The 20,967-nt window shown below is 47.7% G+C and overlaps 1 protein-coding gene across 1 annotated transcript; it reads right to left on the reverse strand.

Annotated features, from left to right (window-relative positions):
• Window positions 1–4,858: 4,858 nt before the first annotated feature.
• Window positions 4,859–20,636, reverse strand: LOC136464145 (uncharacterized). The gene is made up of 3 exons (XM_066463105.1): window positions 20,537–20,636; window positions 5,180–5,404; window positions 4,859–5,077 (listed from the first exon to the last, which is right to left on the reverse strand). The coding sequence occupies exons 1-3, from the start codon at window positions 20,591–20,593 to the stop codon at window positions 5,036–5,038; spliced, it is 324 nt and encodes a 107-aa protein (XP_066319202.1). The 5' UTR covers window positions 20,594–20,636; the 3' UTR covers window positions 4,859–5,035.
• Window positions 20,637–20,967: the final 331 nt, after the last annotated feature.

Consider the following 20,967-nt stretch of genomic DNA (forward strand, 5'->3'; position numbering starts at 1 on the left):
AAGGTTGTGCTCCAGGTATGAGAGGTATAGTGTGATCTCCACTCCTGGATGGGGGAAGTTGTGGCAATGATTGAAAAATGGTATGGAATTGGTTGATCATAGTTTGGATGGTAGGTGGAATGGCGGTGGTGGTGGTGGTGGTGCTGTCAGAGGTATCTGATATAGTGTCCTCAACAGGGTTGAGCTGGATGATGTACAAGATAGACTCTCTTTTCTGCATAGCCTAGAGCAGTTGAATAGTGATAGGTAGCCCCGTGATAGCTGTAGGCTGAATGCCATACAGTTTAATGGGTTTAGAATCATGGTAAAATTGGAGCCATTTTTGTGCCCAGTGAACCTGCATTGGGCTGTGCTTAGAGAGCCAATCCATTCCGAGTATAACGTCATAGCATCCCAAAGGAAGGACCTTAAATGTGCTCTGAAATGTATGTCCTTGTAAACTCCAAAGCATATTAGGTATCTCATGTGAACAAATAATTTCATTACCATTAGCCACCCTAACTTTAGCAGTTTGTTCCAGTGCCTTCCACCTAGGCAACCCAACAATAGTCTGCTGACTGACAAAACAATGAGAACTTCCAAAGTCCAGCAACATATAGATCTCCTTGCCCTCCAGATAACCTCTAAATCTGATGGTTTGAGATCCCTCAGTACCCCTTAGTGCTTGAATAGATATTGCCATGAGATCATCACTAGAGTCCTGTTCATCACAATCAACAACATGATTTTCAGAATGATCATCATAGAGATACTGCCAAACTTCTTCCATGACATGGAGTGAGATATTCGGTGGATATTTGTGTCCAGGGACCCACTTCTCACCACACTTGAAACACAATCCCTTGGATCTTCTATAGGACTTGAGAGTTGACAGTTTATCATCAGGTGGCTTGTATCTTGACTCATCTGCCTGCTTCTTTTCTTCGGTATTGAGAGTCAGCTATCTTGGTGGTGTATACATTGTTCTAGCCTTACTTGTATCACTATGCTTGTAAGAATCACTAGAATACCTCATGGAATGATCCCATTTCCTCAGCTCTTTATTGGAAGAATCCAACAGAGCTTTCTCCTACAAAAGGGCAAGGGAACTAGCAGTATCCAGGCATTGAGGCCAATGAACCATTATAACTGCACGTATTTCTTTCTTTAAACCATCTACAAAACGGTTGGCAATAACAGAGGAGCCTAAGCCCAGATCATGAACAAGCAGTTGGTGTAAGATGTCACTAAACTGCTCTATATACTCAGTAACATAGGCACTCTACCGTATGTGGAAAAAGGCTCTGAGAAGCTGGTTATGTTCATCCTTATCAAAACGGAGACAAACAGCAGCAACAAATTTGTGCCAGGACAAGGTCTCTATTGGGTTTTTCAGGGTATGAAACCAAAGCTTGGCAGATCCCGCTAAATTCATGGAAGCTATCTTAACCCATTTGCTAGGCTCAACAGAAAAGACATCAAAGTAAGTCTTTTTTTTTACGGTCAACGGGGGGGAGGCATTCCCCACCTGATTTATTTGATTGGAGAGGCTCTGAACGTCCTCATAATTTACAGATATAGTTTTTGAAGGAGGAAAAACAACATCGAAGGATTGCCCCGGCATTAGGGCGAGAAGTGGCAGAACCACATACAACAACACAGCACTACCACCACCGAGACACATGAACTCTACGACGATGCCTCCAAGGAGGTGAACAACGCCGCAACGTAGTCATCGTCAGCCAAGAAGCTTGGCAGGGCTTTCGCCCGAGTCATGTGCCAGTGCTGAGCGGGTCGAACCAGGAGACTGCAGCAGGAGCTGAGGTTCTTCAATGACGCCTTCAGGAAGGAGATCTCGTCACTGGCTCAGATTGAGCTAGGCTTTCGCCCAGAGCCTTTCAAGTAATCCCGTTGACTCGCCCAAAAGGCGGTGGGACGCACGCCGGCATGGACGCGGAGGGAGGGGTGAGGCCGGTTGCCTCCACACCTCATGGAGCCAAAGCCGGACTCGCCCGCGACAATGGGAGGCACGCACCGGCTGCGTCCACACCTGGATGGAGGAGGGGGCCGGGGTGCTTGCCAGCCGCCACCACACCTCGCAGAGCCGTTATCGGACTCGCCCGCGAAAGTGGGAGGCATGCACTGGCAAGCGATCACGCCAAGACAGAGGGGGTTGCCGGTCACCGCCACACCACGCGGAGCCATTCCTGGACTCGCCCGCGATAGTGGGAGGCGCGCACCGGCCAGCCTTTGCCGGCCGCCGACACACCGTGTGGAGCCTTTCTCAGACTCGCCCGCAACGGTGGTAGGCGCGCACCGGCAAGACAGCCACGGGCATGCAGCCCCGCCGTCGGCAAGCCCGCGGCCAAACTATGCGCACTGCGCCGCTGTTGTCCCTGCAAAAGAGAGCGAAGGATGCGCTGCCTCACCGCCGGCAAGCCCACGGCCAAACTGCGCGCCTCGCTCCACTGCATGACCATCCCAAAAAACTGACCGTCGATGCCGCGGGAGGCGTGACCAGCGCAGCAGCACTATCGGCTGCAGGTCAGGACCGCGCGACGGACAGCCACGGTCCCTGGCCCCCAGTCGAGGTGCGGGGTCGGAGAGGGGCGGATCCAGTGGAAGGTGCAGCAGATCCGAGCCGGGACGGCCAGATCCGGCCGCCGACCGCCGGATACGAAGGGGAGAGGAAGGGCGTCGCCATTCGTGTCGTCGTCGTCATGCTGATGTTGGGGACGCAGGGTCCGCACCACTGCCCAGGCAGAGGCTCGCCAGCCTCCACCTGAACGCAGGCGAACGCGAGCCCGGCCGCCGCTGACACGTGAAGGCCGGCCCGGTAGGCCGCTGCGCGGGGAAGAGGAGCACCTGACCACCACACGCATGGATCCGGTCAGGGAAACGGCGGATCCGGGCACAAGGAGGCCGGATCCGCACTCTGGCCGTCGGAGTTTGCCGGAGGAGGAGAAGAGAAGCGCCTGGCCACCGGGCTCATTCCCCGCACGGAGAGCTTGCGACCTGCCTTCGCGAAGAGCCTCGCCGCCGCCGTCCTAGGGGGCCGCACGGGCATCCCGGCGGCAGCACCCTCTAGCAGTGGCGAGGAGAAGGGAGGGGAAGGAGTTGGGGCGGCGGCGGAGAGTTTCGCCCCTCAAAGTAAGTCTTAGCTCCCTTAACCCGCAGCTTAGGATTCAAACCATCGAATTTGGGAAATTCAAGGTTGGGCAGAGCGCTAGATGGAAGCAGGTTAATAATACTCTGGTCACGGTGCTTAATATCTTCTCCCTTAACAGTAAACAGCGGGCGGGGATGAAAAATTTTCGCACCTGTGACCGAAGGCGGATCTGGAGTGGTGTAAACCACCCCACATCCGGCGCTCCGATGCTGGGTTTCATGGTGGTGGCCAAATTGCCCAAACGATGCCTCGAAGGAGGTCAACCCTAGATGAGCATGGTCCGTCGTCTTCTTCCCCAAATCCAGGTTAGGATTTGGATCGGGGTGCTCGATCACCGGTTCACCGTCGGAGATTGGATGCTTGGAGGAATCCCTGAACAGCGTCTCCTTGCGCTTGCCGAGGTAATTCACCTCATGCTCGAGGTTGGCGATGCAGGTGTTCACCTCCAGCTTCCACTGCTCGAAATCCGCCTTGGCAGAGGTCACTTGCGCCATGGATTGCTGGAGGTCAGCAATCCCCTTCGAATTATGGGTCAACAGCACCAAAATTTGCCCAAGCTATTCTTCAGGCGATGTCATTGTTATCTGGCTCCTGGTGCAGTACGGATGAAACACCAAGATTTTAGCTCTGATACCAGTTTGTCACTGGAATTAGGGGTAGATAGTGGTAGTGGAGTTTGTTTGGTAGATATCGGTCGTCGGCAAGCCACCTAACGATGCCGCCGCCATGGCCATTGGCCGGGTTCAAAGTACAGAGATGATCAAACTCAAGTTTGCTATCTCTCGTCTTCCCCTTTTACAAGGCAATCGATGCCTGGCCCGTTACATGGGCTGCCATGGGCCGTCGGTCTTCATTTCCATTCCGTGCCAATCACTCTCCTGTTGGGCTTCAGCGCTCTTCTGGCTCGCCTACGCTCGTCAGCTCTGATGTCTTCTGTTTTAGTGTTTTCTTCTCCAGCTTCAGCAGGTGCCGCCCTTCCATGGTTGGTGACAATCTTGTCCTCCTCCGACTGCTTTTTCATGTTCGTAGGCCATTGTGTTTTCAGATTTGTTTTTCATGAATCATTTCCTACAGACTATCAAATAGCAGGCCATGATTTGGCAATCGGACAGCACCAGCAAAAGTATAATCACACGATCCTTGCATTGTTCTTCATTTTTCTCTGTATCCAACCTATTATGTCACAATCGTATCACACGGCTGAGCCCTAGAATTAGTTTCTACCCAAACAGTAGATCACAAGCACAAATAGTTTCCTAGTGCACAAGGGATTACAGGTGCTTAAATTTTCATTTGTAAAATTTACTAAGTTGCCAAACAGGCCCTTAGTGCATTAGTGTCATTCTAAAACCCTCTCTTCCCTCTCCTAGGCTAGATTCTATATTTTAATAGGTTGAATGTGTGGCAGACCAAATTGCGTTTTTACAGTATGCTAAAATCAATGAGTCCAGTGTGTTGTGCACAAGATCAAGGCCCTTTCAATTTTGTAAAATTTGAGTGACATGGCTATGAATAGACGAATTGTAATGCCATTTATCTGAATATAGGCACATTTGCAATGACATGGATCAAATTAACCCTAGAAAAATATGGTGTCCAACATGCCATTGATATGGTAAATATTAGTGGCCTTCTATGGCAATTGACGCAGCCATGACACTTACACAAAGGTTCAATAATAAGATTGGACACAACTGTGCTGAAAGAAAATAGAAATTCATTGCATAATGGACTACTGTAGACCGATGCAGCAGCATAAGAAAGATCAGAGATAGTTTGTCCTAGAGAAATTCATCAAAAGAAAACAACTGATATATTTGGTCTCAGCATGCATTTAACAATAAAGTTTCAAGCAGTCTTCATCGCAGCAATCCCCCTGGCATGCATTTAATGATAAAGTTTCAAGTAGTCTTCATCATAGCAATCCCCCTGGCAAGAAACAAAAACCATACATGTGAGTCAACTGTAGCATGAGATTGATATCTCCATGGAGTAAAATCAAGATCATATTTTTCAGAACATACACCATACCATGTAGTTGTTATCTTGGCTTTCAGCGACATCATCATCACTCTCAGAGGCCATTTCAATTTCACTGCTCTCCGCATTTCCCCACGCATAACATGGTTCAAGCTCATCAAACTTTCCCCACACAAAATCTAAGGCAAATTGTCGAATCTTCATGGAGGTACTAATGGATTTACCAGAATTACACTTCAAGTTCTCAATCAACCACTCAGGCTCCTTTCTGATACCCTGATGGTGCAAATAAATTGATCAAAGTCATGTAACACAAACTTCAGACAAGTGTACCAGAATGTGGTTACGTGAAGGCAGGCATGCACGCACCCGAAGGGCAGCAGCAATATGAGAAGATCACTTTCGACAGGTAATAAAAGGTTCAGCGGTAGCATCCCGGATGTTATGGCACAAGGTGTACTCATCATCGGTAAAAATACGGCGCCCACGCCTCAGCCATTCACAAATCAACTCAGCCTCCTTAGCAAGACACTTGAAACCATCCATCATTTTTTTGCAAATAACCAATACAAGAAACTAGTGAGCCTCTCTTTCAATCATTAAAACAAAATCAATATGGTAATGAATCAATCAAACTAAATAGCCAGGAGATTGAGATGTACCTCAGCAGCATCGAAGGCATATGGATGTTCTATTTCACCTTTATCTTTAATCGCAATATGCATATAGCTAACAATGCATTTATTCACTATGGAACCACGAATACTACTACAGGCGTGTGAATTCACCCACAAGGACGTCATGCTATTCTCCTTCTCCAAATACTTTCAAAGAAAGAAACCATCGTTACTTATGCATATCATCCCCAATAAGTACTTCAAATATAAATGGTGTAATTTAAGTGAATCCTGCTGTGCATATAAAGGAAGGAGATACGGAGCAATTACAAAAACCGCCTCCCATGGGCGCTGAAGTTAGCGTCACAACATTTCAGCCCAATGAATGAAGCAACAGGGCTAGGCATAGGTTCAAACGCTTAAAAAAGTGAAATACCCAAAGAAAAGCCCCATTTGGATGGGAGGTTTATGTACAGAGAGTATTCCGCATTGGAAGATTTGACTGTACCCAGAATAGGCCTTTTCTCATCACAGTCTAATTGTAATTATTTGGTTCCTATTTATTCACGAAGAGGCACAAAATGGATCACATAGTTGCATCATGAGTCCATAACAGTACGTTAACAACAGTTAAAATCATGTTTGTTAACACTTAGACAGTTGGTATGAATTTTATATTAGAGTCATCAGTAAATTTGTATTGGACAAATCCAATGACTTACTTTTTTAGCATAGTTTCTTTAATAGAAATACAAATTTCGGAGAGAGTTTCGTGACTCAACACAACAACTTTGTACTGATTTCGTAGAGATAAGCAGAGAATTGAGCGAGTTACCATGGAGGCAGTATCAGCAAGGGATGCAACAGGAGCAGGACCTCTATGAGAGTTATAAAACCAGTAAAGGTAGGCATCATACTACTGCAAGGCAGTTGGACTAGTGTTTTTAAGTCACAAGGAAGTAGTCTGTGTTGGTCCCAAGATCTCCCGCATGGGTGAGTCGACCGGTATCGGTGTTCTCGCTCATTATGGCTAGAGGTAGAAGAAGGGAGGGAGAACAGAGCGCGCGCACACACAGCACAAGCACCAGCGTTGGCCGGAGCTCTGTAGAGAAGATGGTAAAACTAAACTCGCTCTCTTTACTGAGTTGCAGTGGGAAGCTATATATACAACTCTACCCATCTAATTCTAGTACATAGACATGTCAGGCTACCATGCTGCTATAGTGATTAGATGTGACAGTAGGGCTGACTTTGGCGCCTGCCCCTGCTGTGGCTACAGTGCGGCAGAGGAGCCTTTTGGTGCCTATCCCTGCCGTGGCTATAGTGTAGCAATAGGGGAGCCCTTTCGACGCCTACCTTTACCGCGTGTATAGGGAGCAGTAGATTACTTTACAATTCTTCCCCTAATCCTGTTGCTAACCCTAGAACCTCCACCATGCCGATCATCTTCTTCAGCTCCGTGAACCGAAGATGACCGAGCGGCTTGGTGAGGACGCCCACGAGCTGCCGACCAGTTTCGACGAACTTGATGACGATCTGCCCTCCATCGACACAGTCACTGAGGAAGTGGAACTTGGCGTCGATGTGCTTGCTCCGGTCATGGAGAAATGGATTCTTCGCGGGGGCGATGGCGGACTAGCTATCCACCATCAGTGCTGGTGGGTGAGCTTCCACACCAATCAGCTCGCCCAGCAGCCAATGCAACCACACAGCTTGGCACGCCGCTGTGGTCACTGCCACATACTCTACCTCGCACGTGGACAGCGCCACCACCTTATGTTTCAGCGACAGCCTTGAGATTGGAGCCCACCCAAGGAAGACGAGCACGCCAGAGGTGCTCCGCCATCCGTCGATGTCCCCCACCATGTCTGCATCGCTGAACACAGTGAGTTGTAGCCCACTTTCGCTAGTCTTGAGAAAGACGATCCCTTGATCCACCATCCCCTTGACGTAGCGCAGCAGCCGCTTCACCGTAGCCCAGTGATCCTCTCAGGGATCCTCCATGAAGCGGCTGACGTAGCCCACGGCGAGTGCAATGTCCGGCCTAGTGTAGACTAGATAGCACAGACCACCGATGATGCTCTGGTAGAGTGTTGCATCTACCTTCGCCACGGTACTGGCCTTTGTTAGCTTCAGCCGCTCCTCCATCGAAGTCACGCATGGCTTACACTCAGCCATGCCGCTCTGCTCCAATAGCTTCGAGGCATACGTGCTCTGATCGAGCGTGAGCGTCTCCTTCCCCTATCTTACCTCGATGCCGAGGTAGTAGGAGAGCATGCCGAGATCGCTTATTCAAAAACAAGCCACCATCTTGCGCATGAAGCTATCGATGTCCTCCGCACGCGCGTCGGTGATGATCAAGTCATCCACATACATGCCGACGATGAGCTCCTCCTTCCCCCATCGCCGCATTAGAGCACGTGCTCGGTTGCGCACCGCATGAACCCAAGCTCGCCTAGCGTGGCGTCAAGCTTGGCGTTCCACTCTCGCGGGGCCTGCCGCAGCCCGTAGAGCGCCTTGCGCAGTTGGACAACCCTATGCTCCGCTCCCTTGATGGCGAAACCAGGAGGTTGCCTGATGAAGACCGTCTCCACCAGCTCGTCATTGAGGAAGGCCGATTTTACGTCCAGGTGATGGACGCGCTAGTCCTTCACTGCTGCCAAAGCCAGTAGCAATCAGATAGACTCTATGCGTGCTACCGGGGCAAAGACTTCCTCAAAGTTGATGCCCTCACACTGGACAAAGCCTCGGGCGACGAAGCACGCCTTGTGCTTGACAATGGCATCACGCTCGTCCCGCTTGACCTTGTACACCCACTTCAGGCCGATCGGATGGTATCCTGGAGGTAGATCGACGGGCTCCCAAGTCTTGTTTTCCTCGATCGCCTTTATCTCCTCCAGCATTGCCCGTCGCCAATTTGCATCACGCTCGGCCAGCGCGAACATGGGCGGTTCCTCTGCACTGATGAGAAGCAGCTCTAGGTCATTGAGCAGCCGACCCACCAAGCCTAAGGACCCTGTGCCACCGATGATGTTGACCAGCCTATGGAACCGCACCTCCTCACCATCATGGAAGGCATCCACGAACTCAGTGATGTCGCTTGGAGATGAGGCAAACTCGATCGATGTCGATGGAGTCCCCTGTTCCGCTAGAGTGGTTGGCACAGCACCTGGAGTGCTCAACACCCTAGCTGTAGTGCTCGGCACCACTGTAGGAGTGCTTGGCAATAGTCTTGGAGTGGTCGGCATCACTGCAAGACCTCTCGGCTCCACTACGGGAGCATTCAGCACCCATCCTAGAGTGGTTGGCACCACTATAGGACCACTCAGCACCACTCCTAGAGTGATCGACACCCCTCCCAGAGTGCTCGGCACCGCCCTAGGAGTGCTTGGCTCTGTTGCTGGAGTGGTCGGCACCTCCTCTCCAGTGTCTCCATCACCGTGGATGACCAAGTGCTCGATGACGAAGGTGCTGGTGAAGCTGCCAGCTTCCCCCGTGCCTAGACTGTCCTAGTCCTAGGCCACCTTCTCATTGAACATGACATCACGCGAGACAACCACCTTGTCTCCACGTGGGTCGTAGAGCCGGTACACCATGGTACCTTTCTCGTAGCCCAGGAGCACCATCGATGTGCTCCTGTCCTTCATCATGGTGAGGACCGGCTTTGTCTTCCTAACATGGCCAATGCAGCCGAATGTCTAGAGGAAGGACACGCTCAACTTGTGCCCATACCAAGCTTCGAATGGCATCATGTCCTCCAGGGCCTTTATGGGCGTGCGATTGAGGATGAACACCGCCGTGGTCACCGCCTAACCCCAAAACCTTGCTGGCATGCTTTTGGCCTTCATCATGGATCGAGCCATGCCGACCACTGTCTGATTCCGCCGCTCCACCATGCCATTCTGATGTGGCGAGTACGGCGTGCTGTGGTGCTGCACAACACCCTGATCCACGTAGTACGCAGCGAACTCCACCGAAGTGAATTCTCCGTCATGATCAGTCCGTAGCACGCATAGCTTCTTGCCGCTCTCCACCTCCGTGCGTGCCTTGAACTTCTTGATCACCTCTGCCGCCTCGTCCTTGCTCGTCAGGAGTTGCAGCCACATATAGCGACTACAAGCATCCATGAGCAGGAGGAAGTATGTTTGACCACCATTTGTGGCTGGCATGATTGGCCTATAGAGATCATCGTGGACGAGCTCGAGAGTGTCCGCCATGCGATACTTGGCTGCCTTTGGGAATGACAGCCTCCTCTACTTCCCGGCCAGGCAGCTATCACATAGCTCGCCTATGTGCTTGATGTGGGGTAGACCTCGGACCATCTTCTCTAGCCGACCAAGCGTGTCAAAGCTGATATGGCCAAACTGGGCATGCCACAGCCACGGCTCCTTGGTGTGCCATGCTGCCACGCACATCAGCTGCTCCACCTTCAAATCAAGTAGGTACATCCAATTCTAGTACCTCTTCACCTTAGCAAGAAGCCGCTACTCCCGGTCCCTGATCCTGATGCCTGAAAGCTCTAGTTTGGTTTTGGTGAATTGATGAAACCCTAAGTGCTAACCTAGTTTATCAAGTGATCATGAGATAGGTAGCACACTTCAAGTGGAGAAGCTAATGAAGATCATAACATGACAATGGTGATGGCATGGCAATGATCAAGGGCTTAAACTTGAAAAGAAGAAAGAGAAAAACAAAAAACTCAAGGCAAAGGTATAACTTATAGGAGCTATTTTGTTTTTGGTGATCAAGACACTTAGAGAGTGTGATCACATTTAGGATTGATAGCCGTACTATTAAGAGGAGTGAAACTCGTATAGGAATGCGGTTATCAAAGTGTCACTAGATGCTCTAACTCATTGCATATGCATTTAGGATCTAGTGGAGAACTAACACCCTTGAAAATGTTTGTGAAAACATGCTAACACATGTACACAAGGTGATACACTTGGTGGTTGGCACATTTGAGTAAGGATGGAGAAGTTAGAAGTGAAATGGAGTTGGTCGCAATGATGCTGGTGTCGGTCAACTGACCGGACGCTGGGTCGCTCTACGACCGGACGCTGAAGGGCTACGTCCGGTCGAGTGGTCGGTCGGCACAGTAATTAGGGTTAAGCACCGGATGCTGGGCTGTGTCCGGTCAAGCATGACCGGACGCGTCCGGTCGGCAAAAACACATTTTGGACCCTTACTGTAAACGACCGGACGTTGAGGGTCCAGCATCCGGTTAGCTCTGTCGGAGCGTCCGGTCAACTCAGGCGCAGTGTCCGGTCAAGGCAAATGACTATTGAAGTCGAAACACGTGGCTGACTACGAGCGACCGGACGCTGGGGGCTCAGCGTCCGGTCAACTGACCGGAGCGTCTGGTCAGCCCACGTTATGCCCAGTGAAGGGGTATAACGGCTCTATTTCATGGGGGTTCTATTTAAGCCCCATGGCCGGCTATAGCTCACATCTTTGGCCATTTTCATTGACATAGCAACCTTGTGAGCTTAGCCAAAGTCCTCCCACTCATCTCCATCATTGATTCATCATCATAGTGAGATTGGGAGTGATCCAAGTGCATTGCTTGAGTGATTGCATCTAGAGGCACTTGGTGTTTGTGTTTCGCTGCGGATTTTGCTTGTTACTCTTGGTGGTTGCCGCCACCTAGACGGCTTGGAGCAGCGATGATCGTTGAGCAGAGGGTGGTGATTGTCTCCAGCTCCGATCATGGTGATTGTGAGGGGTTCTTGACCTTTCCCCGATGGAGAGCCAAAAGGTACTCTAGTGGATTACTCGTGGCTTGTGTGATCCTCATCTTGTGTTGGTTGTGATAGTATCACATTTGGTGATAATGGCAAAGGCAAGGTCAAAGGGCTTGGTAAGATTGCAATATCCAATGACATGAGCATATCAAATGTGTTGCTAGTAGAGAGCTTGAATTTCAACTTGCTATCCGTGGCTCAATTGTGTGATCTTGGATTCAAATACATATTTGGAGTAGATGATGTAGAGATCATAAGTGTAGATGGCTCTAACTTGATCTTCAAGGGCTTTAGATATGAGAATCTATACTTGGTTGATTTCAATGCTAGTGAAGCTAAATTATCTACATGCTTGTTCACTAAGTCTAGCATGGGTTGGTTATGGTATAGAAGGCTTGGTCATGTTGGAATGAAATAATTGAATAGATTGATTAAGCATGACTTAGTTAAAGGCTTGAAAGATGTTGTGTTTGAAAAGGATAAGCTTTGTAGCTCTTGTCAAGCCGGCAAATAAGTTGGAAACACCCATCCAAAGAAAAGCATGATGAACACTAGTAAAGCATTTGAGTTATTGCACATGGATTTGTTTGGGCCAACACAATACACTAGTATCGGTGGAAACAAATATGGTTTTGTGATAGTGGATGACTACACTAGATACACATGGGTATTCTTTCTAGTGGACAAAAGTGATGTGTTTGCAACATTCAAATCATTTATCAAAGGTATTCACAATGAGTTTGAAACAACCATCAAGAGAGTTAGAAGTGACAATGGTAGTGAGTTCAAGAACACTAGAATTGATGAGTTGTGTGATAAGTTTAGAATTAGACATCAATTCTCGGCCAAGTACACACCTCAATCAAATGGCCTTGTTGAGAGGAAGAATAGAACACTCATTGATATGGCAAGGTCTATGCTTAGTGAGTATAATGTGAGCCAATCTTTTTGGGCCAAAGCTATCAACACGGTTTGCTATTGTAGCAACCGCCTCTATTGTCACCGATTGAAAGAGAAGACACCATATGAGCTCTTGAATGGTAGAAAGCCCAACATTGCATATTTTTTGGTCTTTGGTTGCAAATGCTATATCTTGAAGAAAGGCACAAGATTGGGCAAGTTTGACAAGAAATGTGATGAAGGATTCCTACTTGGCTATTCCACTACAAGCAAAACAAATAGAGTTTGGAATTTGGATAATGGTACCCTTGAGGAAGTTCATGATGTTGAATTTGATGAAACCAAGGGTTCACAAGTAGAGGATGAAAACTTGGAAGATGTTAAAGGTATTCAACTTTCAAATGCCATGAAGAACATGGATGCTGGTGAATTGAGGCCTAGGCAAGTGAATGATGATGAAGATGATCAAGTGCAAGTGCTCTCTAACTCAAATGTGCAAGACGATACAAATCAAGTTAGTACAAGTGGCTCTCATGATAATGAACAAGATCAAGTGGCTAGTACATCAGCTCAACCCAATGATCAAGCAAGTGCAAGCAATCAAGTTCCAATCCTCCAACCAACCAATGTTGCAAGAGATCATCCTTTGGACACTATAATTGGAGATATTTCTAGAGGTGTACAAACAAGATCAAGATTGGCATCATTTTGTGAACATTTCTAATTTGTGTCATCCATTGAACCAAAAAAGATAGTTGAAGCATTGAAGGATGTTGATTGGGTGAATGCTATACATGAAGAATTGAATAACTTCACAAGAAATCAAGTATGGGAGTTGATAGAAAGACCAAAGGGACACAATGTGATTGGAACCAAATGGGTCTTTAGAAATAAGCAAGATCAAGATGGGATAGTAGTAAGAAACAAAGCAAGATTGGTAGCACAAGGCTATACACAAGTTGTAGGTCTTGACTTTGGAGAAACATATGCCCCGGTTGCTAGATTGGAAGCAATTAGAATCTTGCTAGCCTATGCTTGTGCCCACAACATCAAGCTCTATCAAATGGATGTTAAGAGTGCATTTCTAAATGGCTACATCAATGAAGAAGTATATGTTGAGCAACCTCCCGGTTTTGAAGATGATAAGAAGCCCAACCATGTATACAAGTTGAAAAAGGCATTGTATGGCTTGAAGCAAGCACCTAGAGCATGGTATGAGAGATTGAGGGACTTCCTCCTCTCTAAAGGGTTCACAATGGGTAAGGTTGACACCACTCTTTTCATCAAGAAGATTGGAAAAGATCTATTTATATTGCAAATCTATATAGATGACATCATATTTGGATCAACAAATCAAGATTTTTGTGATGAATTTGGGAAGATGATGGCTAATGAGTTTGAGAATTGAGCTACTTCCTTGGTGTTCAAATCAAGCAATTGAAGAATGGTACATTTGTGAGTCAAGGCAAGTATATCAAGGACATGATCAAGAAGTTTGGCATGATTGATAGCAAAGTCATTAGCGCACCAATGGAAACCAATGGAAACTTGGATAGTGATGCAAGTGGAAATATGGTGGATCAAAAGTTGTACCGGTCTATGATTGGAAGCCTACTCTATGTGACCGCATCAAGGTCGGATGTCATGTTTAGTGTATGCATGTGTGCAAGATTTCAAGCCTCACCAAGAGAAAGTCATTTGAAGGCTACAAAGAGAATATTGAGGTACTTAAAGCATACACCAAATGTTGGTTTGTGGTATCCCAAAGGAGCAAAGTTTGAGCTAGTTGGTTACTCTGACTCGGATTATGCGGGATACAAGGTTGAAAGGAAGAGCACATCGGGCACATATCAATTGTTGGGAAGATCACTTATTTCATGGTCATCAAAGAAGCAAAATAGTGTTGCATTATCAACCGCCGAAGCCAAATACATATCCGCCGATAGTTATTGTGCACAAGTACTTTGGATGAAGGCCACCTTGAGTGACTTTGGAATCAAGTTCAAGAAAGTGCCATTGCTATATGACAATGAGAGTGCAATCAAGCTAACCAACAATCCGGTGCAATATGCAAGAACAAAGCACATTGATGTCTGCCACCATTTCATAAGAGATCACCAACTAAAAGGGGACATTTGCATTGAGAGTGTAGGCACCGAAGATCAACTTGCCAACATATTCACCAAGCCATTGGATGAGAAAAGGTTTTTCAAGCTAAGGAATAAGTTGAACATATTGGATTTCTCAAATATGTGTTGATGCACCCCCACTCATATGACATGCCTCTCCTTCGAGCAATCCAAGGTAAAAGTTGATTGGCATGGCATACATCCTTGCTAAGGACATGTTTAGTGCATCTAGTCATATTTTCAATCTTATTAGGACCTTTCAAATGGTTCTATTTTATTAAGCTCATTCATGAAAATCAAATGATTTTGATGTCCATATGGTATCACTATTGCTTCTATGCTTGACTTGATCTAGTGATGGCATATGGCATGTTTATGGGCTTGTAAACCTAGTGTTTAATCTAGAAAATGAGCTATAAGTGTTTAACTCAACATGGTAAAAGATAACCCTTATTTGAGGTGTGAAGAAGCTTGTCCTTGGATCAAACCGAGTTAAATATCTTTGGTAAATGATCTAGACTAGACCAAATTTGGGAAAATAATCCTCACTCCATTGATTGACATTGATAATCTCGACCCTACAAGTAATACTATATATATTTAGAACCTTTGTGGTCATTGATGACAAAGGGGGAGAGAAACAAAGATAGTGAAAAAGGGAAAGAAATATCATAAAGGGAGTGAAACATAAAGATATCTTGATATATGACATAGGGGGAGAGATATAACAAAGGAAAGGGATCAATTAAAATTTTAAGCACGCAAGTAGGGGGAGCAATCTCATGAACTTGTATGGTGCATTTGAATATGCATTTCATATGTTTGCTTGCATGGCACAAGTATTAAATTTAAACATCCATGCTTGTGTGATGAATGATTAGTTGTAAGATTGAATGATGAAATGAAATCACTAGATAACTTTCATTTCCAAGTAAGTCTTTACAAGTGGTATCTTTCCAAAGTATGTTTCCAAGTGATATTGAGCTAACCATGGTGCTAATGATGGTATATTGGTGCACTCCGATTGGTATCACGCTTCAAAGATCCATCTTTTATACCTTAGCATCATTTGGTAGACATTGACTCTTATATATCCTATCTAAGCATATGTGCAAGCTTCAATCCAAACTCTTAGCATATATGTAGGGGAGCAATTGCTATCATTTGGGGTTCATGAAACTTGTCCATATCCTTTTACACATGGTAAATATGCTTGGGCAAGCAACATGGATTCAATTGAATTTTATTTCATATCTTTGTATAAGGGTTGTCATCAATTACCAAAAAGAGGGAGATTGAAAGCTCTAGTTTGGTTTTGGTGAATTGATGAAACCCTAAGTGCTAACCTAGTTTATCAAGTGATCATGAGATAGGTAGCACACTTCAAGTGGAGAAGCTAATGAAGATCATAACATGACAATGGTGATGGCATGGCAATGATCAAGGGCTTAAACTTGAAAAGAAGAAAGAGAAAAACAAAAAGCTCAAGGCAAAGGTATAACTTGTAGGAGCTATTTTGTTTTTGGTGATCAAGACACTTAGAGAGTGTGATCACATTTAGGATTGATAGCCGTACTATTAAGAGGAGTGAAACTCGTATCGGAATGCGGTTATCAAAGTGCCACTAGATGCTCTAACTCATTGCATATGCATTTAGGATCTAGTGGAGAACTAACACCCTTGAAAATGTTTGTGAAAATATGCTAACACATGTGCACAAGGTGATACACTTGGTGGTTGGCACATTTGAGCAAGGGTGGAGAAGTTAGAAGTGAAATGGGGTTGGTCGCAATGATGCTGGCGTCGGTCAACTGACCGGACGCTGGGTCGCTCTACGACCAGACGCTGAAGGGCTGCGTCCGGTCGAGTGGTCAGTCAGCACAGTAATTAGGGTTAAGCACCGGATGTTGGGCTGTGTCCGATCAAGCATGACCAGACACGTCCGGTCGACAAAAACACGTTTTGGACCCTTACTGTAAACGACCGGACGCTGAGGGTCCAGCGTCCGGTCAGCTCTGTCGGAGCATCCGGTCAACTCAGGCGTAGTGTCCGGTCAAGGCAGATGACCATTGAAGTCAGAACACGTGGCTAACTACGAGCGACCGGACGCTGGGGGCTCAGCGTCCGGTCAACTGATCGGAGCGTCCGGTCAGCCCGCGTTATGCCCAGTGAATGGGTATAACGGCTCTATTTCATGGGGGGTTCTATTTAAGCCCCATGGCCGGCTGTAGCTCACATCTTTGGCCATTTTCATTGACATAGCAACCTTGTGAGCCTAGCCAAAGTCCTCCCACTCATCTCCATCATTGATTCATCATCATAGTGAGATTGGGAGTGATCCAAGTGCATTGCTTGAGTGATTGTATCTAGAGGCACTTGGTGTTCATGTTTCGATGTGGATTTTGCTTATTACTCTTGGTGGTTGCCGCCACCTAGACGGCTTGGAGCAGCGAGGATCATTGAGCGGAGGGTGGTGATTGTCTCCGGCTCTGATCGTGGTGATTGTGAGGGGTTCTTGACCTTTCCCCGGTGGAGAGCCAAAAGGTACTCTAGTGGATTGCTCGTGGCTTGTGTGATCCTCATCTTGTGTTGGTTGTGCGGCACCCTATTGAGGGTTTGGCGTGTAAAGCCAATTAGCGCGTGAACCTCCAAGTGAGTGAATCGCCACAACGAGGACTAGCTTGCCGGCAAGCAAGTGAACCTCAGTAAAAAATCATTGTGTTCATCATTGATTCCGAGGTGATTGGTCTTCATTGTTATTCATCCTTGTGATTGATTGGTTCTTTCGTCTACATGGCGGTATAACCCTCTTGATCACTCTCTTTACTTTACCGCAAACTAGTTGACAAGCTCTTTAGTGTAGCTAGTTGTGAGAGTTTGCTTGTTTGGTTGGTGTGGCTCTTTAGTTAGCCTTTGAGAGCACACTAACATAGGGTAGTGTCATAGCTCTTGTGTGAATCAACACTATCTAAACTAGAATTGTGGTAGGTGGCTTGCTTTTTGAGTAGGCTAGCGCAACACTTGCTTCGCCTCATAATTATCTAACTATTTTGTTGAGTGTTGTTGTAGAAATTTTTATTAGGCTATTCACCCCCCCCCTCTAGCCATTAGGACCTTTCAACGCCGCCGTCCTTGATCAGTACCTCGTTGCCACGCTCATCTAGCTGGCTAATGCCGATGATGCTTGAACACAGCTGCGAGATGTAATATACATCCATCAGCGTGCGGTGCTCGCTGTTCTAGCACCTGAAGATCATGGTGTTGCGCCCTCGGATCGCCACCCTTGAGGCATCACCGAACTTCACCGTACCGGTCACGTTGCCGTCGAGCTTGGACAAGGCTTGCTTGGAGCCCGTCATGTGGTTGCTGGCGCCGGAGTCTAGGTACCACCATTGCTCCTGTCCGTCGCCCACACGTCCGAGGTGGACTTGGACGCGCGGTTCATCGAGGTTGACAGCCTTCAGAGCCTTGTCGTGCCCTTCCACCGCCATCACCTCTCCCTTCTCCTTGGCCTCAATGTCGTGCAGTGCATAGAACATCACCATTAGGAGAGTGGCCTCATCAGCCTGTGCTAAATAAGCCTCAGCCTTCTTCTCCTGCTTATGATTTGGACACTCCTTTGCCCAATGACCTATCTTCCCGCAGCGTCGGTAGGCGTTGAGGTTGACCTTCTTCTTCTTCTCTGAAGAGCCTTGCCGTGGCGCTTGCCATCGTCACCGCGGCTGGAGGAGACTTCCCTAGACTTCTCCTTCATCCGGGCAGCCTACTCCTCGTCTGTCAGCAGCAGCTTACCACTGTCTGTCGTTGCTGTGGCCTGCTCCATGCTCTTGTCCACCGCTCACAGCCATCCTATTACATCCTCAATGGTGAGGGTGAATAAGTCCAACATTGTCTCTATGGAGAGAGTGATCTGGATGTACTTCACCGGCATGGAATGGAGGTACTTGGAGATCGCCTCTTCTTCATCGATGGTGATGCCGTGTCTCCTCAGCTTGCTGATGAGCGACTGCAGACGGAGGGAGAAGTCCTCCACTGACTCACCATCCATGAACTTGAGGGTGGCATACTCCTGCTTCAGCAGCTGGGCTGTCGCCTTCTTTGCGCAGTCAGAGCCGACATGCATCGCTGCAATGGCCTCCCATGCCTCCTTAGCAGAGTTCTTCGCCCCCAACGGCTCTCTGTACTCCGCTGGCACAGCAACGAGGATAGCCTCCAACGCTGACATGTCGTCATGTTCATTGTCGGTGCCTTTGTCAATGGCATTCCAGAGCCGTCGGGCTCTTAGCTTGACATTCATGGTCACCGCCCACTCGCCATAGTTGGTGCGAGTCAGCGTCGACCAACTGGTGCCACTGACCTCCCGCACCATGCGCACAATGACCTCCTATCGTGGCTGGACAGCCACAGCAGCTCCGCTGCTGTCGTCCATCTCCAAACCATCCTCATCGCCAGTGCTTAGTCCGGCAACAGCGCTTGTACAACTCTGATATCACTTGTTGGTCTCGAGATCTCCCGCACGGGTGAGCCGACCGGTCACCGACGTTCTCACTCACTATGGCTAGAGGTAGAAGAAGGGGGGGGGAGAACAGAGTGCACACACACAACACAAGCATCAGCTTTCGCCGGAGCTCTGTAAAGGAGATGGCAAAACTGAACTCTCTCTCTTTACTGAGTTGTAGTTGGAAGCTATATATACAACTCTACCTATCTAATCCAAGTACACAGACATGTCAGGCTGCCATGATGCTACAGTGACTTGATGTGACTGCATGACTGACTTTGGCGCTTGCCCATGCTGTGGCTACAGTATGGCAGAAGAGTCTTTCGGCGCCTGCCCCTGCCACGGCTACAATGCAGCAGCAGGGGAGCCCTTTCAGTGCCTGCCCCCGCCGCGCGTATAGGGGAGCAACAGATTACTTTACAGTCTATCCGTTTCCAGTGATTTGAACTCATTTGATTTTGCCGTCGGGAAGCCACGAGAGGACATTTGAGGGGAAAAACAGTTAACGTGGTGAACGGTAGTGGAAAATTAAACAAACCAAATGCTCAAATAACGAATCATTAGTTACCAGGGCAATTTAGAAGATCCAGCGGCGGTGGGGAAGAAGAACCTCTGTGCGTCGCCTCAAAATTGGAGACTTGGGCGACTTGGGCGACTTGTCCTGGACCGCCTGATGCGCCTTAGATGGGATTGGCGCACGATATTGACGCAACTTCGACCTTGCTTGAGGAGGTTAGGGTTTGACAAGTGCGGCGCGGGGTGACACGGGAATGACCACACTTAGGTTTATTGATATTCTCCGTGGGCGCCGAGCACCGGATCTTGCGTCCCCTCTCCCCCATTCGCAGTCGCACAGGATGGGGATGGGAGAGAATGAAGCGGATGAGGCGAGCGATAGGGAGAGGGAGCGGAGGAAGGAGAGGACGACGACGGCGGGACGGCTTCACCATGGACGCCGACTGATCGAGTGCGTGTGCGTCTAGTCTAGGCCTCTAGGGTGTGTCGTGTTTGGATGGGCGCATGTGCCCAACCTGAATGCGCATGGGTATAAACGCGCAGAGCAAGGCGTTTGGTTGGCCTGCTGCACTGTATGCGCCGATGCAAAGATACGGTGGCATGCAGGCTCGCTCCAGTGGCGGTCCATCGGCCCTGTTCGCTATTTATAAGCTTGGCTTTTGCATCGATTGGAATCTCAGGGCTCTGTTTCAGTGAATTTATCAAAACTGGATTTAATTTGCACAGAACGAAAAATAACTGCTAAAAGAAAAACACACACATATAGGGGCTCACATGTATTCGCTCATATAAAAACAAGGACACACATATACTTACTTTGTGAGGACATCTAAGAGATTGGACTAGTAGATTGTGCAATTAACAAAATTAGTTTAAAGAACAGTTAGCAAATGAATCGAATCAACAACTTTAACCTAGGTCGTTTTTTACCGGAAGGAACCTAACCTCAGCTTGCAAAAAATTGATCACATTTGAATGGAGAACAAACAGATTTGAATTACCTCTTCCAATACAGGCATTCCAGAAGTTGAGACTTCAAACTGATGGGAGGACAACATTGAAGATTTCAATTTTCTTCTCCAAATGAAGCCGATGATTGCGGTGTCTCCAACAGAACTTCTCCTCTACGTCGGGGACGTTGACCGTCCGAATCTGTCAAAGTGTCAATCCCCTCTTTCACGTTAGCGTGATACTGAAACGGTCACACTGGCATCACCCTCAACATCAGCACCAACCAATCAGGCAATCACCACATAATGGTCTTGTTTCTTGTACCAGCGAGAAAGAGGCTAAGGTCCTGTTCGTTTATGCTGAAATTTAGCTTATGCTGATGTTTATGCTAAAATGTTGTGTGAAAAAAACGCTCAAGAGTAGCTCAAGCGATCAGGGTCTCGAATTCACCAAAGGCACCGAGGAGACTGGAGACCTCACT

Source organism: Miscanthus floridulus, chromosome 7 (genome assembly GCF_019320115.1).
Source record: "Miscanthus floridulus cultivar M001 chromosome 7, ASM1932011v1, whole genome shotgun sequence".
NCBI lineage: Eukaryota > Viridiplantae > Streptophyta > Magnoliopsida > Poales > Poaceae > Miscanthus > Miscanthus floridulus.